The sequence below is a fragment of the Phacochoerus africanus genome, chromosome 3 (assembly GCF_016906955.1).
Source record: "Phacochoerus africanus isolate WHEZ1 chromosome 3, ROS_Pafr_v1, whole genome shotgun sequence".
In the NCBI taxonomy this organism is placed as follows: domain Eukaryota; kingdom Metazoa; phylum Chordata; class Mammalia; order Artiodactyla; family Suidae; genus Phacochoerus; species Phacochoerus africanus.
In genome coordinates, this window is record NC_062546.1 from 119,871,825 (window position 1) to 119,895,391 (window position 23,567).

Consider the following 23,567-nt stretch of genomic DNA (forward strand, 5'->3'; position numbering starts at 1 on the left):
GCCCTCAATGAAGCTTTATTCTAGGAAGTTCCTACTGTGGCTCAGTGGGTTAAGAACCTACCTAGTACCCATGAGGATGCAGGTTTGATGCCTGGCCTTTCTCAGTGGATTAGGGATCTGGCGTTGCCACAAGCTGTGGTGTAGGTCACAGACTTAGCTCAGATCCAGCATTGATGAGGCTGTGGTTTAGGCCAGCAGCTGTAGCTCCGACTCGACCCCTAACCTGGGAACTTCTATATGCTGCAGATGTGGCCCTAAAAAGCAAGAAAAAAATCTCCCTTGAGTTCACAGTGTGGTGCAGTGGGATTGGTGGCATCTTGGAAATGCTGGGACTCGGGTTCAATCCCTGGCCCAGCACAGTGAGTTAAGGATCCAGCGTTGCCACAGTTGCAGTTTAGGTCTCAACTGTGGCTTGGATCTAATCCCTGGTCCAGGACCTCTATATGCCTTAGGGCAGCCAAAACAAAAGAATCATCCCTGGTTTCAAAGGCTTTTTATTTCCCTTCTGAAGAAATGAAACCAAAGACTTTTTAAAACAGCTAACTTATATATTTCCCTTCTACAAAAGATATTATTTCTGTTTAAAATTGCTAGGTTATTCTGGACTGGATCTCGGCACAGCAAAAGGGGATGAATGGAAAGCAGGTGAAATCTGAGTAAAGTTGGGAGCTTAGGCAGCAGTTATGTACCAATGTCAGTTTCTTAGTTTGGACCACGGTGCCCTGGTTCATAAGACATTAACCTCAGGAAAAACTGGTCATGGGTGTACTATCAGTACTATCTTTGTAACTTTTCTGTAAGTCTAAAATTATTATAAAGTAAGTGTATTTAACAGTTGTAACCCTCTGCTCTCATGTAGCCGCAGTGTCATTGTTGGGGCCGGTTACATTGCTGTGGAGATAGCTGGGATCCTTTCTGCCCTGGGCTCTAAGACGTCACTGATGATACGACATGATAAGGTAAATTCTGTCCTTTTCCCTTCCCTTTCCTTGATATTAATCTTTTGAAAAATCCACAGGGAGAATTTTCTCTTACGTTGTCATTAAATACCAGGGTGCAGGGCATGTGGCGTTGGTTGGTCTGTTCCACCTGGAGCTGCAGAGAAGCTGTCTGAGTTAGGACCTTGGTCTTTCCAGCTGCTAGTGGATAAAAATGATTTTCATTTGATCAAACTGCTTGGTATTTCCATCATGAAGTGGTAGATAGTATCAGATATCTTTTTTTTGTTTGTTTTTTAGGGCTGAGCTTGTGGCATATGGAAGTCCCCAGGTTAGGGGTCCAATTGGAGCTGCACCTGCAGGCCTACACCACAGCCATAGCAATGTGGGATCTGAGCTGTGTCTGTGACCTACACCACAACTCATGGTAATGCTGGATCCTTAACCCACTGAGCGAGGCTGGGGATGGAACCCTTATCCTCATGGATGTTAGCTGAATTCGTTACCACTGAGCCACGACGGGAACTCCCTCTATCAGATGTCTTAATAAGACATATGTAAGAGTTAAAAGATGAGGAGTTCCTGTCATGACTCAGCGGAAATGAATCTGACTAGTATCCATGAGGACACAGGTTCGATCCCTGGCCTTGCTCAGTGGGTTAAGGATCTGGCATTGTCGTGAGCTGTGGTATAGGTCACAGAGGCAGCTCTAATCTGGCATTGCTGTGGCTGTGACGTAGGCTGGCAGCTGTAGCTCCAATTCGACCCCTAGCCAGGGAACTTCCACATGCCACAGGTATGGCCCTAAAAAGCAAAAAAAAAAACAACCCAAAAAACACCTTAGCCTCTATGTTTTCTATTAGTTGATGAAGTGTTGCTTTATATTTTTCATTGATTAATTGTGACTGAGCACCCCTAGGTTGTGGCACAGGATTGGGACTTTCAGAGATAGGGTATGGGGCAGTAATAAGAGTGTTGGCCTAAGAATCTGGTCCCTGTGAATCTGGCTGTCCCCAACAAGTGTATGACTTGGGCAAGTCATTAATGCTTTTGGGACTAGGCATTACTAGGGACATTTATCAGATGCCTGACCACTCATAAGCTATGACTTGAATTCTTGATTATTTGAGCAAATGGAGAGAGAAGGGGGAAACTGATAATCCTGGTCAGTGTGTATTCCAGAGAACTTTCTCTTCAGCTTTGAAACCTGTTCTGTAATTAACCCCCAGGAGATTTATGTCCTAAAGAATGTTTTTCAGGAGTTCCCATCGTGGCACAGTGGTTAACGAATCCGACTAGGAACCATGAGGTTGTGGGGTTCGGTCCCTGCCCTTGCTCAGTGGGTTAACTATCCAGCGATGTCGTGAGCTGTGGTGTAGGTTGCACACGCAGCTCAGATCCCGAGTTGCTGTGGCTCTGTTGTAGGCCGGAGGCTACAGCTCCGATTCAACCCCTAGCCTGGGAACCTCCATGTGCCATGGGAGCGGTCCAAGAAATAGCAAAAAAAAAAAAAAAAAAGAATGTTTTTCATACATTAGTGTTATTCTGCATTGCTGGAATATGTCCATCAAATTGGATGGCAGGAGAAAAGCAGAGGGATAGGTAGTCTGAATCTAACACATATATAAAAATATATGTAGGAGTTCCCATTGTGGCTCAGTGGTTAACAAACCCGACTAGCAACCATGAGGACATGGGTTCAATCCCTGGCCTCTCTCAGTGGGTTAAGGATCTGGCGTTGCTGTGAGCTGTGGTATAGGTCACAGAAGCGGCTTGGATCCTTCGTTGCTGTGGCTCTGGCACAGCTGGCAGCTACAGTTCCGATTGGACCCCTAGCCTGAGAACCTCCATATAAAAAGAAAATGTATGTATATATATTTTTTTAATTAAACTATATTTCATTTACAGTGTTGTGCTTGCTAATTTCTGCTGAATAGCAAAGTGACTTAGTTATATACATATATACATTCTTCTTTTTAATATTCCTTTTCATTATGGTTTGACCCAGGAGTTGGATATAGTTCCCTGTGCTATACAGTAGAATCTCATTGTCTATCCATTCTAAATGTAATAGTTTGCATCTGCTAACTCCAAACCCCCAGTCCATCCTTCTCCTTCCCACTCCCGCTTGGCAACCACAAGTCTGTTTCCCGTGTTTTGTAAGTCTCTTTCTGTTCTGTAGATAGGTTCATTTGTGCCATGTTTCAGATTCCACACATACGGTATCAGTCTTTCTCTTTCTGACTTACTTTATTTTATTTTATTTTATTTTGTCTTTTTGCCTTCACTTTAGAATGATAATCTTTAGTTGCATCCATGTTGTTGCACATGCTATTTTGCTCTTTTTATGACTGAGTAGTATTCCATTGTATATATGTACCACATCTTCTTAATCTACTGAATCTAACAAATAAGTAAACCACATCAGTTTCTCAATAGAGTGGATAATTCCTGCATTTGGAAAATGTGCTTGGTTGCAGAGAACCACATGTATCTGGGCTTCCTGCCCTCCCCAAACTCCAGTGCATCAGGCTCATTCACCATCTTCTCCCTGTCCTGATGTAACTCCATTGTTTTTTGCTTTTTAAAAAAATAGCTGTACTGACAGCATGTGGGAGTTCCCAGGCTAGGGGTCAGGTTGGAGCTACAGCTGCCAGCCTGTGCAACAGCCACAGCAATATTGGATCCTAGCTGCATTTGCAGTCTCCACCATAGCTTGTGGCAACACTGGACCTTTAACCTACTGAGTGAGGCCAGGGATTGAACCTGCATCCTCATGGATATTAGTCAGGTTCTTAACCCACTGAGCCAGAACTGGTACTCCCCAAATGCTTTTTAAATCTCAGAGTCCTATTTAAATTAATGCTAACCATTAATTTTACCTTGTGACGCTAAGTTTTACAGGTTTATTATATATCTTAGATTATTTCTTACCAGTTTTACTTGTCTTTAATTGGGTTTTCTATTTGAAAGAGGCCTGATCACTCATTAGATTCATTTCTTTCTTTAGTTAAGCTGACTCTTAAATCTACTGTTATAAATTCCATCATCTCCCTTATACCTAATACTATCTTTGACCCTATATTCCTTAAGTAGAATTAGGGTTAACTTTTGTCAATAACATGGAATAGGAAAAATGTGTGGTTTTTATTCCTTTTCTAACAATCTGCCTTTTTTTTTTTTTTTTTGGTCTTTTTGTCTTTTCTAGGGCCGCTTCTGCGGCATATGGAGGTTCTCAGGCTAGGGGTCTAATCGGAGCTGCAGCTGCTGGCCTATGCCAGAGCCACATCTGCAACCTACGCCACAGCTCATGGTAATGCCAGATCCTTAACCCACTGAGCGAGGCCAGGGATCGAACCTGCAGCCTCATGTTTCCTAGTCAGATTCATTAACCACTGCACCACGACGGGAACTCTTAACAATCTGCCTTTTTACTAGGTATCGTCTTCCTGCTCCATCACCCTTGTCATACCACATCACCATAGTCATCATCCCCTCTGTCATCACCACCAAGTCCTCCACAAATATATTTTCTGGCCTCTTCGTCTATTGTGATTTGTGAGGTTTATGAGGGCTTCATAAAGCGATCTCATAAAGCGATCTTGTCAGACATGGTCCCTGTCTTTCAGAAGGAATTTAACCATCCCTAGCTTTATCCCCTACATTTTTTTGTTGCACCTATGGCATATGGAAGCTACAGGCCATGGATCAAATACAAACTGTAGCTGCAACCTATGCTACAGCTGCAGCAATGCTGGATACTTAACCCACTGCACAGGGTCAGTGATTGAATGTGTGCCTCCATGACCACTGAGGCCACCTCAGTAGGATCCTTAACCCAGTGGGCCACATCAGGAACCCCTCCATTTCTTTTCTTCAAAATTTTTCCATTCAGACTTACCTGTTTGCTGTTCCCCTTCTGTGACTTGGTCCCATCTCTGTGTATTTGTGCAGATTTCCTCTACCTAAGTTGCTTTTTCTTCCCAAGTCACCAAGATCCATTGCAAATGTATTTTGCTTGAGATTTTCTCTGCTCTCTTTGTAATTTCTGTCCCTTCCAAACCATTTTATTGGCACATCCTTCAAGTTAATTATCAGTATGCTCTTTATACTAATTTTTTTAAATGGCTGCATGCACAGCATATAGAAATTCCTGGGCCAAGAATTGAATCCCACCTGCAGGTGCAAACTACACTGCATCTGTGGCAACACCACATCCTTTAACCCACTGCCCCAGGCCAGGAATCGAACCTGCATCTCCAAGTGACCTGAGCTGCTGCAGTTGGATTCTTAATCCATTGTGCCATGGTGGGAACTCCCTATGCTAATATTTTTGGTCTTCCACAGAGTAGAGCTTCATAAATATTTGGAGTAAATGAATAAGCACATTTATAGTGTTGCTCTCCATTCAGCTTTCAGAAATTACTTGTCTTTCTTCCCCACTGGAAAGAGAAAAGTGTCACTAGGTGTATTTATATCCTCTTGGTACCCTTTAGGGTAAATCCCACAAAACAGACACTCACTGCATAGCGGCTAATTTACAATATAGTATTCTGACATGGACTAAATGAATGATTGCTGTGAAAAAGGTGAAATATAAGAATATTTTTATAGCAGAAATGTCCCAAAAAATGTAACTGACTTTTTTATTATTGTTCTTGTTATAAATGACTTTTAACCTTAACCCATCAGTTGCCCTGAACTTCCCACCTCAACTTGGCCTCCTAAACTCAAGGAAGAAAAAATACAGTACCCCCATATGTATGGAAGGGGGACTAATGAGCCTTGGTTCTGAGAGTAGGAAGAGGACATATCTCTTTGTTTCCCATTTAGTGACGAGTGTAAACTGATCTGAGAGGTGTGGGAGGAGATGGCTTTCTCCACCTTGTCCTCTTGTGTCCTCTCTGCCTTCTGGAGTCTATAGTTGTCTGCCCTGGTAGACTCTCACTGGTCAGTTCTTAATGGCCCCAGTGGTGCCTTTTGGTGGTGTCTACGATCAGGAGGTGGGAAGAAGTTCACAGTGTCCTGGAGAGAACCTGATTAGATGAATTGGACCAATGTCAGTTTGAGTCCTGGGCTCTAGAACTTTCTAAAAGTCATTCTACTTCTTTGAGTCTCAGCTTCCTCATCTGAAAAAAAAAAAAAAAATGGGGATAACACCCTCTACCCCATAAGACCATTAGGAGGATTTAAAGATAAGTAGATGGATAGACAGACAGTCTTTAGAACATCTAGCATTCCAGAAAAAAAAAATATAGTGTTTTCAGCCTTATCAGGAACCATAATTAGAATGGATCCCATATATACCCAATAGAACCCTAAAGTATGTAGTTTGAAATCTTAAGTAGTAAGACTAGTATTAAAAAAAAAAGAAGAAGAAGAAGGGGGAATTCCCTGGTGGCTCAGTGGGTTAAGGATGCAGCATTGTCACTGCTGTGGTGTGGGTTTGATCCCTAGTCCAGGAACTTTTATTTGCTATGGGTATGGCAAAACGTAGCAAAAAACAAAGAAAGGGAGTTCCCATCGTGGCGCAGTGGTTAATGAATCTGACTAGGAACCGTGAGGTTGCAGGTTCGGTCCCTGCCCTTGCTCAGTGGGTTAACAATCTGGCGTTGCCATGAGCTGTGGTGTAGGCTGCAGATGCGGCTCAGATCCTGCGTTGCTGTGGCTCTGGCGTAGGCTGGCAGCCACAGCTCCGATTGGACCCCTAACCTGGGAACCTCCATATGCCGCGGGAGCGGCCCAAGAAATAGCAAAAAGACAAAAAAAAAAAAAAAAGAAGAAAGAAAGGATGGAAAGAAAGAAGGAACGAAAGAGAGAAATCTCAGCGTTCCCTCCATGGCTCAGCGGTCATTGAACTCAACTAGGAGCCATGAGGATGTGGGTTCAATTCCTGGCCTTGCTCAGTGTATTAAGGATCCGGTGTTGCTGTGAGTTGTGTTGTAGGTCACAGATGTGGCTTGGATCTGGCATTGCTGTGGCTGTGACGTAGGCTGGCAGCTGTAGCTCCAATTTGACCCCTAGCCTGGGAACTTCCATATGCCACAGGTGCGGCCTTAAAAAGCAAAAAGAAAGAAAGAAATCTCCAATGCCAGGCTGTTGACTTTTCAGCCTAGATAAAGAGGTTTTTTTGTTTGTTTGTTTGTTTTCTTAGAGCATCTTCCCTTAAATCATATCAGCAGGAAAGCTGGCCCTGAAATATTAAAAGGGGAAAGAATATCTGGTCCCTTGACTTACGGAAAAGAGAAGAGCTTTAGAGGAGAGGAGCATGGCAGAGATAGTCAAGGCCTTGGTTGCCTGGGGATTTAACTTGAGAACAGAAGTTGGTGATGTTGGGTATAGTGTGGCAGTGTAGTAATAAAATAGATTTAAAACTCCACTCACAGGAGTTCCCATTGTAGCACGGCAGAAACGAATCTGACTAGGAACCATGAGGTTGTGAGTTCCATCCCTGGCCTCGCTTAGTGGGTTAAGGATCCCGTGTTGCCATGACTTGTGGTGAAGGTCACAGACTCGGCTCGGATCTGGCGTTGCTGTGGCTCTGGCATAGGCCAGCAGCTGTAGCTCCAATTCGAGCCCTTGCCTGGAAACCTCCAAATGCTGTGGGTGCAGCCCTAAAAATACAAAAAGCCAAAAAAAAAAACCCCAAAAAAACCCTCCACTTAAAGAGAGGCCATGAATAAAGAAGGAGGTCAGAGAGGGGCCTGATACTGAAATTTCCCTCCCAGGTTTGTAACACTTATTTGTTTTGCTTTTTAGGACCGCACTTGTGGCATATGGAGGTTCCCAGTCGAGGGGTCTAACTGGACACCACAGCCATGGCAATTTGGGATCCAAGCCGAGTCTGCAACCTACACCACAGCTCACGGCAATGCCAGATCCTTAAGCCACTGACCAGGGCCAGTGATCAAACCACAACCTCATGGTTCCTAGTCGGATTCATTTCTGCTGCGCCACAGTGGGAACTCCTATAGCATGTATTTAATAATTCTTACTCTTTCCCTCGGCTGCTTGTATACAGGTGCTTAGGAGTTTTGATTCAATCATCAGCTCCAACTGTACTGAAGAGCTGGAGAATGCTGGCATAGAGGTGCTGAAGTACTCACAGGTAAGAGCCAGCCCAGGCGAGCTTACCGCCCACGGTCATCCATCTGTCGTGAACCCCACTAGTTTAACAAACACAGACCTTACATCTCCCCTGGTCAGCTTATTTATTTCCTTTTTAGAGTATATCAATTCTTTTCTTTATTCAAAGAAGCTGTGTTTCACATTAATGGTTGAATGTTGTCAAGATATAAAAGATTAGAAATCTGTTAGCTGAATTTAGTTTAATTAAAACTAACACTGTAACTTTTGTGCACAAAGGCCTCATTGAACATCCTATTTTTTCAGGTTTATATTTATTTCCAGGAAATATTATTACGGAATCTATACTGAAATTATACCATTTCAGGTTTTGTAGATGGAAAGAATGACAAAGCACTTTACTTTGTATTCTTTTTATTCTCAAAGAATCACCTACATGTCAGATTCTTCCTGGAGCATTAGTCTTATAAAAATGATTTTTTTGGAGTTCCCATTGTGGCTTAGTGGGTTAAGAACCCAACTAGTATCCATGATGATGTAGGTTCTATCTCTTGCCTTCCTCAGTGGGTTAAGGATCTGGCATTGCTGTGACCGTGGTGTAGATCGCAGATGCAGCTCAGATATGGCATTGCTATGGCTGTGGTATAGGCTGGCAGCTGTAGCTCCAATTCAGCCCCTAGCCTGAGAACTTCCATATGCCACAGATGTGACCCTAAAAAGACAAAAAAAAAAAAAAAAAAGATTTTTTTTCCCCCCAGAGCTTTGTCTTTCCAGCATAGGCTATATCATAAGTAAAAGAAGTGTCAACTTGCTTTGTGAATGCCAAAGAGCTGGACTGATGGTGGAGGTCAATATCAGAATCACCTGAGAATCTTTAGTAAACTATGGGTACCTTCACTCTCCTGCACTGATCTCAGCCCCATCCCCACCCTGATTAATAATGTCCAGGAAGAAGCAAGGATCATGTAGTTTAAAAAACTCACTTGAGTTCCTGTCGTGGCGCAGTGGAAACGAATCCTACTATGAACCATGAGGTTGCAGGTTTGATCCCTGGGATCCCTGGCCTAGCTCAGTGGGTTAAGGATCTGGTGTTGCCATGAGCTGTGGTATAGGTTGCAGATGCGGCTTGGATCCCGCATCGATGTGGCTCTTGTGTAGGCTGGCAGCAATAGCTCCGATTCGAGCCCTAGCCTGGGAACCTCCATGAACTGCAGGTGCAGCCCTAAAAAGACAAAAGACAAAAACAAAAAAACCCCTCACTTGATGCTGCTACAGCCTATCTCTTCTCCGTACCCCAGTTACAAATCACCGTGCTTAGATTTGTGATTTAAAATTTTATCAGTTTTTAAAGAGGACACTTTAAAATATTCTCTTTGTTTTTTAAGCTGAAGCTTTAGGTTCTTAACATGAGTTGACGTGGCTGGCTGATTCGGGGCCACCTAGGGTACCGCCTTGGCTCCAAGGAGTTCTAGTGTTGATGGCCTTTGGGCAGAGTAAAGGTGCTAGTGTGTAGGACTCATGTGCGATTCAGTGGAGATTTTTTTATTTTTTTTGTTGTTAAGAATTTTAGTTTCCTCTTTATTTGCTCTCTTTCCATGCCCATACCCCGAAATAACAAATTTTATTTGATAACAGGTCAAGGAAGTCAAAAAAACTTCTTCCGGCCTGGAACTCTGCATGGTTACTTCAGTTCCTGGTAGGAAACCCACCTTTAGCACCATTTCAGGTGTTGACTGCTTGCTCTGGGCCATTGGGCGGGACCCAAACTCCAGGGGCCTGAATTTAAGCCAACTGGTAAGCTGACCCCTAGTCTACCTAAGATATTTCTCCTCCCCCCACCCCTCCCAGTTTTATTGAGAAATAATTGACATACATCACTGTGTGAGTTTAAGGTGTACAGCATGATGGTTTGATTGATATATATTGTGCAGTGATTGCCATAGTATGTTCACCTAGCATCTGTCTTATATAGATACAATAAACATTCTTTTTCTCATATTATCTTCCATCATATTCCATCACAAGTGATTGCATATAGTTCCCTGTGCTGTACAGCAGGATCTCATTGCTTATCCACTCCAGATACAATAGTTTGCATCTATTAACCCCAAACTCCCACCCTTTCCCCTTGGCAACAACAAATCTGTTCTCCATGTCCGTAAGTTTCTTTTCTGTAAATAGGTTTGTTTGTGCCGTGTATTAGATTCCACATATAAGTGATATGATATGGTATTTGTCTTCCTCTTTTTGACTTCACTTAGTATGAGAAATTCTGGTTCCATCCATGTTGCTGCAAATGGCATTATTTTGTTCTTTTTTATGGCTGAGTAATATTCCATTGTGTGCATGTACCACATCTTCTGTCTTCTTAATCCAGTTATCTGTCAATGGCCATTTAGGTTGTTTCCATGTCTTGGCTATTGTGAATAGTGCTGCCATGAACATAGAGGTGCATCTGTCATTTTGAATGAAAGTTTTGTCTAGATATATGCCCATGAATGGGTTCCTTGGATTTTTAAAGATAAAACTGTAAACTTCAAAGAAATCTGCTTCTGATAACTGCTTCTGGCTGAGCCCCTCTAATGTGCGAGTTTGTATGCTTCAGGAGAAGTGCTTCCAAGGGAAAAATTGAAAATCACTGGCTTAGATGGACTCCACAGGGATAGCAAGTACCATGTCTAATAGTTAAGTGATTCCTTTTCAGGCTTACCTGACCAGCTGAATCATACAATGCAAAGTCAAATCCTGTTAAAACTTCTCAAAATTGGATTAAATACTTACCTTGTAAATTAAGCAAAAGATTTGAAACTTGCCAGTTTGCTAAGATGTTTTTCATTTTGTGATTGAGTCTTGTGGTTTCTTGGAGATTCAGGCTGAAGAGGTACCTGAAGTGAGGTAGATCCAAACGCTAGTGCTGCCCTTATTTGTAGAAATTTTGCCATTTTTGCCAAGTACTTATATGACGCCCTTTCACAATTTTAGGGGATTCAAACTGATGACAAAGGTCATATCATAGTAGATGAATTCCAGAATACTAATGTAAAAGGCGTTTACGCAGTTGGGGACGTGTGTGGAAGAGCGCTTCTTACTCCAGGTAAGGTTTCTTCTTCTTCTTCTTCTTTTTTTTTTTTTTTTGTCTTTTCTAGGGCCGTACCGAGGCATATGGAGGTTCCCAGGCTAGGGGTCTAATCGGAGCTACAGCTGCTGACCTATGCCACAGCCACAGCAACACAGGATCTGAGCCGCATCTGCGACCTACACCACAGCTCATGGCAATGCTGGATCTTTAACCCACTGAGTGAGGCCAGGGATGGAACCCGCGACCTCATGGTTCCTGGACAGATTTGGTTCCGCTGAGCCACAACGGAACTCCTAAGGTTTCTTCTTTAGGGAGAAGGGAGGCTCTTTGTGTTGTGTAAAACCATAAAACCGGTCAGCTCCTAACAGTCAAATCAGCTTAAGCAAAGTTAAAAGGATGTGTGTCTTGGAGTTCCCATGACACAGTGGAAACGAATCCGACTAGGAACCATGAGGTTGCAGGTTCGATCCCTAGCCTTGCCTAGTGGGTTGGGGATCCGGCGTTGCCCAGAGCTGTAGTGTAGGTCACAGACTCAGCCTGGATCTGGTGTGGCTGTGGCTGTGGCTGTGGCATAGGCCAGCAGCTACAGCTCGGATTAGACCCCTAGCCTGGGAACCTCCATATGCTGCAGGTGTGGCCCTAAAAAAAAAAAAGACAAAGAAAAAAAAAGGAGTTATCAAAGTGATAAAAATGGGTTGAAATACATGTTAGTTGGGTACCTGACATTTTCTAAATAATCATCATTTTTGCTTTGAAAATGCATTGAATTGTATTCATTTTCCTTTAAAGGATTTTTAAAATGCTTAGTGAAGCCTGGATTCTTTTTTTCCCTTTGGCTGCACCCATGGCATGGGGAAGTTCCTGGGCCAGGGATCAAACCCGACACACAGCAGTGACAACCATATGCTTAATCTGCTGAGCCACCAGGGAACTCCTGAATTTTTTTTTTTGTTTAAATGGCTACACCTGTAGCATATGGAAGTTCCTGCACCAGGGGTCGCAGTGGAACTTCAGTGGAGGCCTATGACACAGCCACAGTAACTCCAGATCTGAGCGGCATCTGCAACCTACAGCACAGCTTATGGCAGTGCTGGATCCTTAACCCACTGCATGAAACCCATGATGGAACTCGCATCCTCACAGAAACTATGCTGGATTCTTGACCTGCTGAGCCACAGCGGGAACTCCCTTCTGGGATTTTTATATAGATGATATGGTCTCCCTCTGAAAAATGCTCTAAATTTGAATCCCTGTTGTGTTGGTGACAGTGGAGAGAAGTGGCTTTGGAAGAAGTTTTTCATAACAGCATTCTTTTTTTTTTTTTTTTTTGCTTTTTAGGGTCATACCTGCAGCATGTGGAGGTTCCCAGGCTAGGGGTCTAATCAGAGCTATAGCTGCCAGCCTATACCACAGCCACAGCAATGCCAGATCCTTAACCCACTGAGTGAGGCCAGGGATGGAACCCTCAACCTCATGGTTCCTAGTCAGATTCATTTCTGCTGCACCATGGGAACTCCCTAGAATGGCATTCTTATAAGCCTGTTTAGTCCTGATGCAATCCAAGATTGAATCCCAACCTCTGAATCCCATACTTCCGCCTCCTTCCTTTGTTAACTGGCATCATCTTCAAACTCTTTGTTTCTCTTCTGTTAGTGACACCCCTCTATCTGCTTTTACTCTGTATCTCGCTGGGGCCTTACCAGCCTTTCCAAAATGGCCCTGGGTCTTGCTCAGAATGGAAACTCACTCTCCCAATCAAGTCACACACCCAAAGCCTTTTAGTTCCTTTAGGGAGCCCTCTCAACAAAAGCAAATAACAAGCAAAGTTTCAAAAACATAACATAATTGGAGTTCCCGTTGTGGCTCAGCAGAAACAAACCCAACTAGTAACCATGAGGTTGCAGGTTCGATCCCTGGCCTTGCTCAGTGGGTTAAGGATCTGACATTACTGTGAGCTGTAGTGTAGGTTGCAGACACAGCTCAGATCCCATGTTGCTGTGGCTGTGGTGTAGGCTGGCAGCTGTAGCTCGGATTCATCCCCTAGTCTGGGAAATTCCACAGGTCTTTGGATGCAGCTCTAAAAAAGACAAAAAACGGACAACAACAAAACATAACATAATTGAAGAAAAGTTTATCATCTAAGGAAAATTTCTTATGCCTACTGATAGCTTATGTTGGAAAAAAAACTTTGTCCCTTTGAAGTCAACAAAATAACTCATGTATTTGCTGAACTCAGCCATTTTTCTTAAAAGACTGTTAGGAATAAAAGCAGGCTAAGGAGGATAAAGTCTTTAAGAAATTACTAAGAAAAATAATTTTTAAAATATTTCTGTGAAATGGCTGTGGTTATAAAGTAGAACTGAGGAGTTCCCGTCGTGGCGCAGTGGTTAACGAATCTGACTAGGAACCATGAGGTTGCGGGTTCCGTCCCTGCCCTTGCTCAGTGGGTTAACGATCCGGCGTTGCCGTGAGGTGTGGTGTAGGTTGCAGACGCGGCTCGGATCCCGCGTCGCTGTGGCTCTGATGTAGGCCGGTGGCTACAGCTCCAATTGGACCCCTAGCCTGGGAACCTCCATATGCCGCAGGAGCGGCCCAAAGAAATAGCAAAAAGAAAAAGAAAAAAAAATAAAGTAGAACTGGAAGTTCCTATTGTGGCTGAGCAGAAGAGAAGCTGACTAGTATCCATGAGGACTCAGGTTTGATCCCTGACCTCTCTCAGTGGGTTAAGGATCCAGTGTTGCTGTGAGCTGTGGTGTAGATCGCAGATATGGCTCGGAGCTGATGTTGCTGTGGCTGAGATGTAGGCTGGCAGCTACGGCTCCGATTCAACCCCTGGCTTGGGAACCTCCATATGCTGAGAGTGTGGGCCCTAAATTGCCAAAAAAAAAAAAAAAAAAGTAGAACCGAAGATGCTCAAAACTAATATTGTTTACTCCATAAACATTGTACCAAAAAGCTAATATCTTCATTAAGAAGTAACTGCACGATGGTTGGGAACTTGTAAATGTGTCTTTTGGGGGGGTGGTCGTTATAAAATATACAGAAGTCACCTAAGCCAGTAGTTTTGTATTATTAACTAAGTCATTGATAGGTCTTCATTATATTGAACTAGTTATTGTAATGAGCCTGGACAGAAAACTGTCAGAACGTGTATGCTAAGTTGGATGGGTAAATGGTTAGTCAAACAATTCTGCTGTGTTATGATGAACACTAAGCTAAACGCTGATTTTAAAATATCTTTGTAGTTGCGATTGCTGCTGGCCGGAAACTTGCCCATAGACTTTTTGAGTGCAAAGAAGATTCCAAATTAGACTATGACAACATCCCCACAGTGGTATTTAGTCACCCCCCTATTGGGACAGTGGGACTCACAGAAGGTAGGTGTTTAAAAACGAAGGTTGTTTATGGTTTCTTTCCCTCCTCTGCTAATTTTTTTTTCTTTTTTTTTTTTTCTTTTTTGGTCTTTTTCTAGGGCTGTACCCGAGGCACATGGAGGTTTCCGGACTAGGGGTTGAATCGAACTGTAGCCACTGGCCTACACCAGGGCCACAGTAACGTGGGATCTGAGCCGCATCTGCAGCCTACACCACAGCTCACAGCAATAACAGATCTTTAACCCACTGAGCAAGGCCAGAGATCGAACCCGCAACCTCATGATTCCTAGTCGGATTCGTTAACCACTGAGCCACAACAGGAACTCCCCTCCTCTGCCAATTTTAAACTAGATGTTTGTCAGCTGACTAAATTTATATCAGCCCCCTGAGTTATATTTCTTTTTAGTTAGTAGCCTCTTATCACAGCTCCAGTTTCCTCCCCAACTGCTAATACTTTGAGATGGTAATTCCTTATTTAAACTAATTTCAAATTTAAAGAAGAGTTGCAAAAATACTACAGAGGACTTTTGTCTACTGATAACATTTTTTGCTTTGTCATTTTCTCTTTATACATACACACACTTCAGTATCGATTTCCTAAGAATAAGGACATCCCCTTACTGAAGCATGATACGATTTTCAAATGAGACTATTTAAGTTGATACAATATTATCTAAACTTTAGACCTCATTCAAATTTTGCCAGTTATCTAAGATAATTTCATTATTAACATTCCTCCCCTCCAAGTCCAGGATTTATTTCAGGATATCACATTATATTTAGTTTTCATACTTCTTTGGTCTCCTTTAGTCAAGAGACAGAATTCCTCAACCTGTCTTTTGTCTTTCATGACATTGACATTTGTGTTGTAGAATGCCGCTCACTGTGCTTTTGCTTAATGTTTCCTCATGATTTGACTCAGGTTATGTATTTCTGGTCAGCTCTCTAACAGCTCAGTGGAATTGTTTAAGTTTTTGATAGATGCTTTTTCCCCCTATGCATTATAGATGAGGCCATTTGTAAATATGGAAAAGAAAATGTGAAGATTTATTCCACCACCTTTACTCCAATGTATCATGCTGTTACCAAAAGGAAAACAAAATGTGTGATGAAAATGGTTTGTGCCAACAAAGAGGAAAAGGTATGGGAAAAATCCATCAAGCTTAAGAGTGTCTTCAAAGTTGGCAGGGATGGGGATATTTCGGTAAGGTGGGAAGGGAAGAGACCAAGTAGTTAAGCTTTCTTTGATGCAACGGGCACAGTCTCACTTTTATCTGTCTCTGTACATTGGGGCTCTTCATAGTATTTCACGTAGAAAGAAGATTCCAACTGCTTTTAAAAGGGAAAGATTGTCATGGACCTAATAGGCCGGAATAGATAGGCAACTCGGGAATATTTAAGAATTTAATGTACGATAATGGAGTTCCTGTCGTGGCACAGCGGAAATGAATTCCACTAGGAGCCATGAGGTTGTAGGTTCGATCCCTGGCCTTGTTGAGTGGGTTAAGGATCTGGTATTGCCATGAACTGAGGAGTAGGTCTTGGATGCACCTCAGATCTGGCATTGCTGTGGCTCTGGCGTAGGCCAGCAGCAACAGCTCCGATTAGACCTCCTAGCCTGGGAACCTCCATATGCTGCAGGCATGGCCCTAAAAAGACAAAACACATACACACACACACACAAAGAATTTAATGTATGATACATTTAGATTTAATATAACCAATCAGCAAGGAAGAGGAAGTTTATTTAATAAAATGTTCTGAAATAATTATCTATTTTTGGTTTAACTTTTTGAGGACCGCAAAGCTACTTTCTAAAGTGGCTGCACCTGGGGGGTTCCCGTTGTGGTGCAGCAGAAACAAATCCAACTAGTATCCATGAGAACACGGGTTTGATCCCTGGCCTCCTTCAATGGGTTGGAGATCCAGTGTTGCTGTGAGCTGTGGTGTAGGTTGCAGACATGGCTTGGATCCCGCATTGCTGTGGCTGTGGTGTAGGCTGGCAGTTGCAGCTCGGATTTGACCCCTAGACTGGGAACTTCCATATGCTGTGGATGCGGCCCTAAAAAGCAAATAAATAAATAAAGTTGCTGCACTATCTTATGTTCCCTTTAACAACATATGTTCTAGTTCCTCCACACTTTCGCCAACACTTGTTACTGCCTTTTTTTATTGTGCCATCCAAGTGGATACAGAGTGGTATCTCATTGTGATTTTGGTTTGGCATAGGTTTTGTTTGTTTGCTTTGCTTTTTTAGAGCCGCACCTGTGGCACATGGAAGCTCCCAGGCTAGGGGTCTAATCAGAGCTGCAGTTGCCTGCCTATGCCACAGTCACAGCAACGCCAGAGCCGAGCCAAGTCTGCTACTTACACCACAGCTCATGGCAATGCCAGATCCTTAACACACTGAACGGGGCCAGGGATTGAACCCACATCCTCATGGGTACTAGTTGGGTTTGGTACCCTGAGCCACAATGGGAACTCCTTGGAATATGTTTGTTTTTTGGGTTTTTTTTTTCCTTACTGTTTTTATTTTATTCCTGCACCCACAGCACGTGGAAGTTCCCAGGCCAGGGATTGAATCTAAGCCACAGCTGCAATAATGCCAGATCCTCAACCCACTGCCCCAGGCCAGAGATCAGACTCAAGCTGCCACAGAAACAACGGCAGAACCTTAACCTGCTGCACCACCGTGGAAACTCCTTCCTACGAAGTAAAAATTTTTACTTAAAGAATTTTTCTTTTTCCTTTGGCAGGTAGTTGGGATCCATATGCAAGGAATTGGGTGCGATGAAATGCTGCAGGGTTTTGCAGTCGCAGTAAAAATGGGAGCAACAAAATCTGACTTTGATAACACTGTTGCCATTCATCCTACCTCTTCAGAAGAACTGGTCACACTTCGTTGAGAAGTTCCTACGGCTGGCACCTGGACCAGTAAACCTTCAAAAAGGAACCAGATCGTCACGTTTACTTACCATTCCCATTTTATGTATTTCATTATTGTAATCAGGATCTTCCAATAGTGGACATTTTCAGTAAATTTATTTATGTAGTTAGAAAATTTGTCATCCAGGATTGATTTTCACAGCTCACTAATTACTATTTTTTCTTATTAATAGCTCCGTACTCGTTTTGTTTTGTTTTAGCCTCATCCCAAGTATAAAACTACATGAAGTACAGTTAAATGAATGCACTTGAACAAATAGCGCTTGCTGATTTTTATAGACAAAGATGACAGCAGCTCTTCATACTTAAATAATCCAAGTACAGAGTTGTTATATTTCTTTGAAGCCAGTACTGTGCTTTGCAGATTGCAAAGATTGCAAAGCTACTTCAGGGATGCGACCTTTCACTAAAAGCATATAACTTGAAAGGCCTGCCTCCCGTATTTTATACTTTCTTTTGTTCTAAATGATTAAAAATGGTTTGTGCTACTTTTATGAGATGAAGTACATCAAATTCGGGAAAGATTTAAGGAGTGAGGGACATTTTAGGAGTGATTCTTGCTTTCAGAAGGGGGGGGATTCAGATACTTCAAAAGTCCCCATCTCTGCTAAGAGTTCATAGTTCAAGGAATGATTTCAACTTTTGTATCTGTTCTTGTCATTTTATTTTTTGAAAAAATTTCTAAAAATCTGAAAATAAAATTACAGTCTTCTTGTAAAACTTGTTACGAGTTTATTAGTGACTATTCATTTTCTTTTTTTTTTCCTTTTTACAGCCACATGTGAAGCATACGAAAGTTCCCAGGTTGGGGGTCGAACTGGAGCTGTAGCAACACAGCCACAGCAATGCCAGATCCCAGCCACATCTGTGACATACACCACAGCTTGGGGCAACACTGGATCCTTAGCCCACTGAGCGAGGCCAGGAACTGAACCCGCATCCTCACAGACCCTATGTCATGTTCTTAACCCACTGAGCCACAATAGGAACTCTAATCTGGTTATATATTACTTCCTGATAGACCATCTGAAAACTTAGTGACTTAAAATAGCAGACATTTTACTATGTCTCACAATTTTGTGGGTCAGGAGTTGGAGGAAAACTGAGCTTGCAAGAATGACTCTCCTGTTGATGTTGATAAAAATCATTTGGTGGTATTCAAGGAGAAGATGGGCTGGTCTAGAGAATCTAAAACAGTCATCCACAAGTTGGGCACTTGGACAAGGATGACCGACTGAAGGCTGGCCTCAGCTGGGACTCCTGCCAGAGTGCACACATGTGGCCTCTCCAGCATGGTGGTCTCCAAGTTCACCAACTTACATAGAAGGAAGCCCAGGGCTCCTGGAGATTGTTCTAGATTCTCAGACAGCTGCTGCAAGCTTTATGACCTATTCTCCGAAGTTCTAGAATGTCACTAATGCTATGTGTTATTCAGTTAAGCAAGTTATGAAGGATTTAAGAAGCAGTGAAGGAGTGGTAAAGAATTTATGGCCATCTTTAATCCATGGCAGTCTGCCCCTTTATAGGGCTTGACTAAAACCACCTTGGTGAAGACTTCTGTTCTTTCATAGTCTTATGCATGTATTAAGTGTTCCCATAACATCTTGACACATAGGAGGTCCATACTATGTGTTTACTTGTATATGTTACTTTATTCTTAGTGTCAGTCATTTCTATATTTCAGTTTCATAATTTCACTCCTGGTAAATCATACAGCAGCTTCGGCTGCAAGAAGACAAAGTTGTGTTACTGTGTGTTTTTTTTTCCTTTTTTTTTTGGCAGCACCGATGGCACATGGAACTTCCCAGGCTAGGAGTTGAATCAGAGCTACAGCTGCCAGCCTACAACACAGCCACAGCAACATCATATCAGAGCCTTGTCTGTGACCTACACCAAAACCGGATCTTTAACCCACTAAGCAAAGCCAGGGATTGAACCCGCAATCTCATAGTAAGATTCGTTTCCGCTGCACCACGACAGGAACTCCTGTGTGATTTTTTATTTTATTTTATTTTTTTGACCAAGCCCCCTGAGGCATGTGGACACTCCAGGCCCAGAGATTAAACCCATGCCACAGCTGCGACCCAAGCCATAGGAGTAACAGTGCTGGATTGTCACTAGGGAACTCCTACTGTGTGATTTTTGGCACTGAGATCTATAGTAGAAAAGAGCCAACTTCTTAATCCTTTTTAAAAAAGGGTTGGCAGGATTTTCAGGTCTTGAACAAGCTTTCCTTGCATCTGACCTCCTGAATATAGATGAAAAGCTGAAACAGATGGATATAGAAGATCACTTCCATTGTGCTCTGTTCTGAGAAATACTCTTTTATTACTATTACTATTGATACAATGATTTAGCATGTTGCTTCTTCCACAAAGATCACAGTCAACCTTTTAAAGGTAAGAATGATTATATACAGTCATTTCTGGGTTTTACGTAGTCTATTTTAAGTGCTATTTAGGAGTTCCCCTCGTGGCTCAGCAGAAACGAATCTGACTAGCCTAAGACCCTCCATATGCTGCATGTGTGGCCCTAAAAAGGCAAAAAAAAAAAGTGCTATTTAGTGTGTTGGGGAGCAGTGTCCGAAGACAAAAAGTGCTGGATAGTAGGGCTGAGGTTAAATCTAGATTTTACATAAAATTTTTATGGAAACAATTCCCCTTTTACGTTCTTTCTCTGTAATTTGCTTTGTCTGTTCAACTTCCAGACTCCACTAAGTTTGGGGAATCTCAGTCTTACAAGCTTTGAAGACAAAGCCCAGCTCCCCACATAGAACCTGAAGATTCTAGGTGCATTATTTCCCAAGCTCTCTTGCAGCTAGGGAGAAGGCCCATGATGTAGGCTTGGCCAGTCTGATGAACCTACCCCTAAGTGTTCAGAAACTAGCAATGCAAAGACTCAGGGATAGGAGAATTCATTCTAGTGGCAGGTGATGGCATTTGTGGCAGCAGTATCAAGGGGCAACCTGGCAGCAGTCCCAGTACCTGCTGTGTTAGTTTCTAGCTGCAGTGACTAGAACACCATGACAGCAATGGTGACCTCACTGGTCCATCTCAGAGTCATGGTTTTGGATACAGGGGCTCTGACTGCCTAACCTCAACCTGGATCACCTGCCCTCCTGAGACCCTGTGAGCCACCTTGCAGAAAATAGCATTCCTCCTGTTTAAATTAGACATGTCAGTTTCCAGTGGTTATCTGAGAACTGACTGATAAAATTTTATTTCCTAAAACAATCTTGAATTACAAGAAAGCTTATATGTCTCTTACAGCATTTGTTATATTGCCATTAAGTATTTGTCCATGTATCTGTTCTTTGCTTCTTTCAAAGGCAGAGCATTCCCTGCACATCCTTGTGCTGTGTGCTCCCCCTGTTTGCTGCAGCACCCAGGACTGTTGAAGCGAATGACTGGGAGTAGTGGAAGATGACACTGGAAAATTAGATTGTGTTGCTCAGAGAGGAACCTGATAAATGGTCAAGAAGTCGAGCAGTAAGACTGTGAACAGAGGAAATGCCACCAAAGTGGATTGGAAGATTAAGGTGGAGATAACAAAAAAGTAGAGAGTAGAGCAGAGGATCAGCAATGAGACAGACTTTTTTTCTTTTTTTCTTTTCTTTTTTTTTTTTTTTTTTTTGCTTTTTAGGGCAGCACCTGTAGCACGTAAAAGTTCCCAGGCTGGGGGTTGAATTGAATTGGAGCTGCAGCTGCCGGCCTACACCACAGCTACAGCAATGTGGGATCTGAGTCCCGTCTTCAACCTACACCACAGCTCACAGCAACTCTGGATCCTTCACCCACTGAGTAAGGCCAGGGATCAAACCCTTGTCCTCATGGATACTAGTTGGGTTTGTTACCACTGAGCCATAACAGGAACTCCAGAGATTTTTTTTTTTCTTCTGTCCGTACTTTGAGTGTGGGGAAGTTACCAGGCCAGGGATCAAACCTGAGCCATAGCAGTGACCTGAACCATAGCAGTGACAAGGCCAGGTCCTAATCACTGGGCCTTGGGAAGCTCCTGAGACTGTCTTGTTCAAATTAATAAAGGGCCTGGCCTAGGGTGATGGCAGTGGGAATGGAAAGGAACACATGCAGGAAAATTTGCAATGAATCAGCCGGATTTGTGAAATGATTGAATTTAGGGCTTGAGGAAAGGGGAGAGTCCAAACTAGCCCTCATGTTTCCAGCATGAGGGATTGGGGGAAAGATGATACCATTAATAGACCAGTAATAAAATACTAAGACAGGGAAACTGGTTTAGTGGGAGCAGATGCTAAGTTTTAGACAAGTCGAGTTTGTGGTCCTAGTAGGGATCTGGAAATAAGCTGAAGTTTAGGAGAAAAGTTAGGACTAGGGAAACAGACTTGGGAATTACATACCTGAAGGTCATAGTTAAAGCCACAAATATATATATGACCCTTAAGAAAAGGAGTGTGGAGAGAAGAGGCCAAATCATCAATGCTCATATATAAGGGATGGATAAAGGGCAAAGACCTTAGAGGAAAGAGATGGAGTAGTTGTAGAAAAGGAGCATAAAGGAGCAGGAGAAAAGTGCCTTAGGCCACTGAGCTGACAGGCAAAGTTCACAGGAGTGTCTGTTCTTCAGCCAAGGACCACAGGAACCCTTATTTTAAACAAGTTGGGTTATTACTTATTGGTCATGAGAGATAACATACAGGGTTATGGAGTATCTCAGTAAGGGTTTTGGTTTTTTTTTTTTTTCCCTTATTGATTGAACCCATGGGGATGTGGAAATTCCCTGGCCAGGGACTGAAGCTGTGCCACAGCAGTGACAATACCAGATCCTTAACCGGCTGAGCCACAAGGGAACTTCCAAGAGTTCTTTCTAATGAAGAGCTTGTTATAGGATATGGCCTTTCACAGGGTACCTTTGAGAACCTCTGGAAGCAGAGGTTGGCTCTAGATTGGTATCAGAAAGCAGAGGGCAGGAGTTCCCACTGTGGCTCAGTTGGTTACGAACCCGCCATAATGTCCGCAAGGATGCAGGTTTGATCCCTGGCCTTGCTCAGTGGGTTAAGGATCTGGCATTGCCTCACACTGTGGCAGAGGGCGTAGATGCAGCTCAGATCCTATGTTACTGTGGCTATGGTGTAGGCCAGCAACTGCAGCTCTGATTTGACCCCTAGCCTGGGAACTTCCATATGCCACAGGTGCAGCCCTAAAAAGCAAAAAAAAAAAAAAAAAAAAAAAAAAAAAAGGAAAGAAAGAAGAAAGCAAGCAAGCAGGGGCAATTTTTGGGAATTACATTATATTATATTAAATGTTTATCCCCTACCCTCAATACTCACCAGTAATTCATTCAGCAAGAGAGGGGATATTTGGTATTTTGTGTGGCATAGTCGGGTTTGTTTGAATCTGAGGTTTTATCTCTAGATTTAGCTGTGAGCATTGGATTCATTCTCAGGCACCAGGGGCTCTTCTTTTCTTTTCCAGGAGGTTACTGGTGATTTTTGAGATTCTGATTTTAGTAGATTTGTAGGGAGAAAATGCAAAATAAAAGTGCCTGAGAGGAGATTCTGCGGTTGAGAAAGCAACAGCTTCAAATTATTCAATCGTTCAAAAGAATTGGAGTTCCTGTCGTGGCTCAGTGGTTAACAAATCCAACTAGGAACCATGAGGTTGCAGGTTCAATCCCTGGCCTCGCTCATTGTGTTAAGGATCCGGTGTTGCCATGAGCTGTGGTGTAGATTCCAGACACGGCTTGGATCTCGAGTTGCTGTGGCTCTGGCATAGGCTGGCAGCTACAGCTCCAATTAGACCCCTAGCCTGGGAACCTCCATATGCCACAGGTGTGGCCCTAGAAAAAGGCAAAAAGACAAAAAAAAATTCATTTTCTGCCTGCCAAGGCCCAGCTCTGAAGATAAGACGATTGTCAGGGAGGGCAGGGGAAGTGATGATATTGACCCAAGAGGGGATAATTGAAGGAATAGATTCTTCCACAAGAAACACTGGACATTTTTGAGTGGTTTTTTTTTTTTTTTTGTGTGTGTGTGTGTGTGTGTGTGTGTGTGTGTGTGTGTGTGTGTGTGTGTATGTGTGTGTGTGTGTGTGTTTTAGGGCCATTTGCAGCATATGGAGGTTCCCAGGCTAGGGGTCTAATTGGAGCTAGAGCCACCGGCCTATGCCA

At 42.9% G+C, this 23,567-nt stretch overlaps 1 protein-coding gene across 1 annotated transcript in view; it reads left to right on the forward strand.

Annotated features, from left to right (window-relative positions):
- Positions 1 to 18,126, forward strand: part of GSR (glutathione-disulfide reductase) — a 50,572-nt gene extending 32,446 nt beyond the window's left edge. The window contains exons 7-13 of the mRNA XM_047772540.1: positions 860 to 959; positions 7,960 to 8,046; positions 9,660 to 9,818; positions 11,007 to 11,118; positions 14,349 to 14,480; positions 15,485 to 15,618; positions 17,234 to 18,126. Coding sequence (XP_047628496.1) covers positions 860 to 959; positions 7,960 to 8,046; positions 9,660 to 9,818; positions 11,007 to 11,118; positions 14,349 to 14,480; positions 15,485 to 15,618; positions 17,234 to 17,383 — 874 coding nt within the window. The 3' untranslated portion in view covers positions 17,384 to 18,126. The remainder of the gene's footprint in view (positions 1 to 859; positions 960 to 7,959; positions 8,047 to 9,659; positions 9,819 to 11,006; positions 11,119 to 14,348; positions 14,481 to 15,484; positions 15,619 to 17,233) is intronic.
- The last annotated feature ends 5,441 nt before the right edge of the window (positions 18,127 to 23,567 follow it).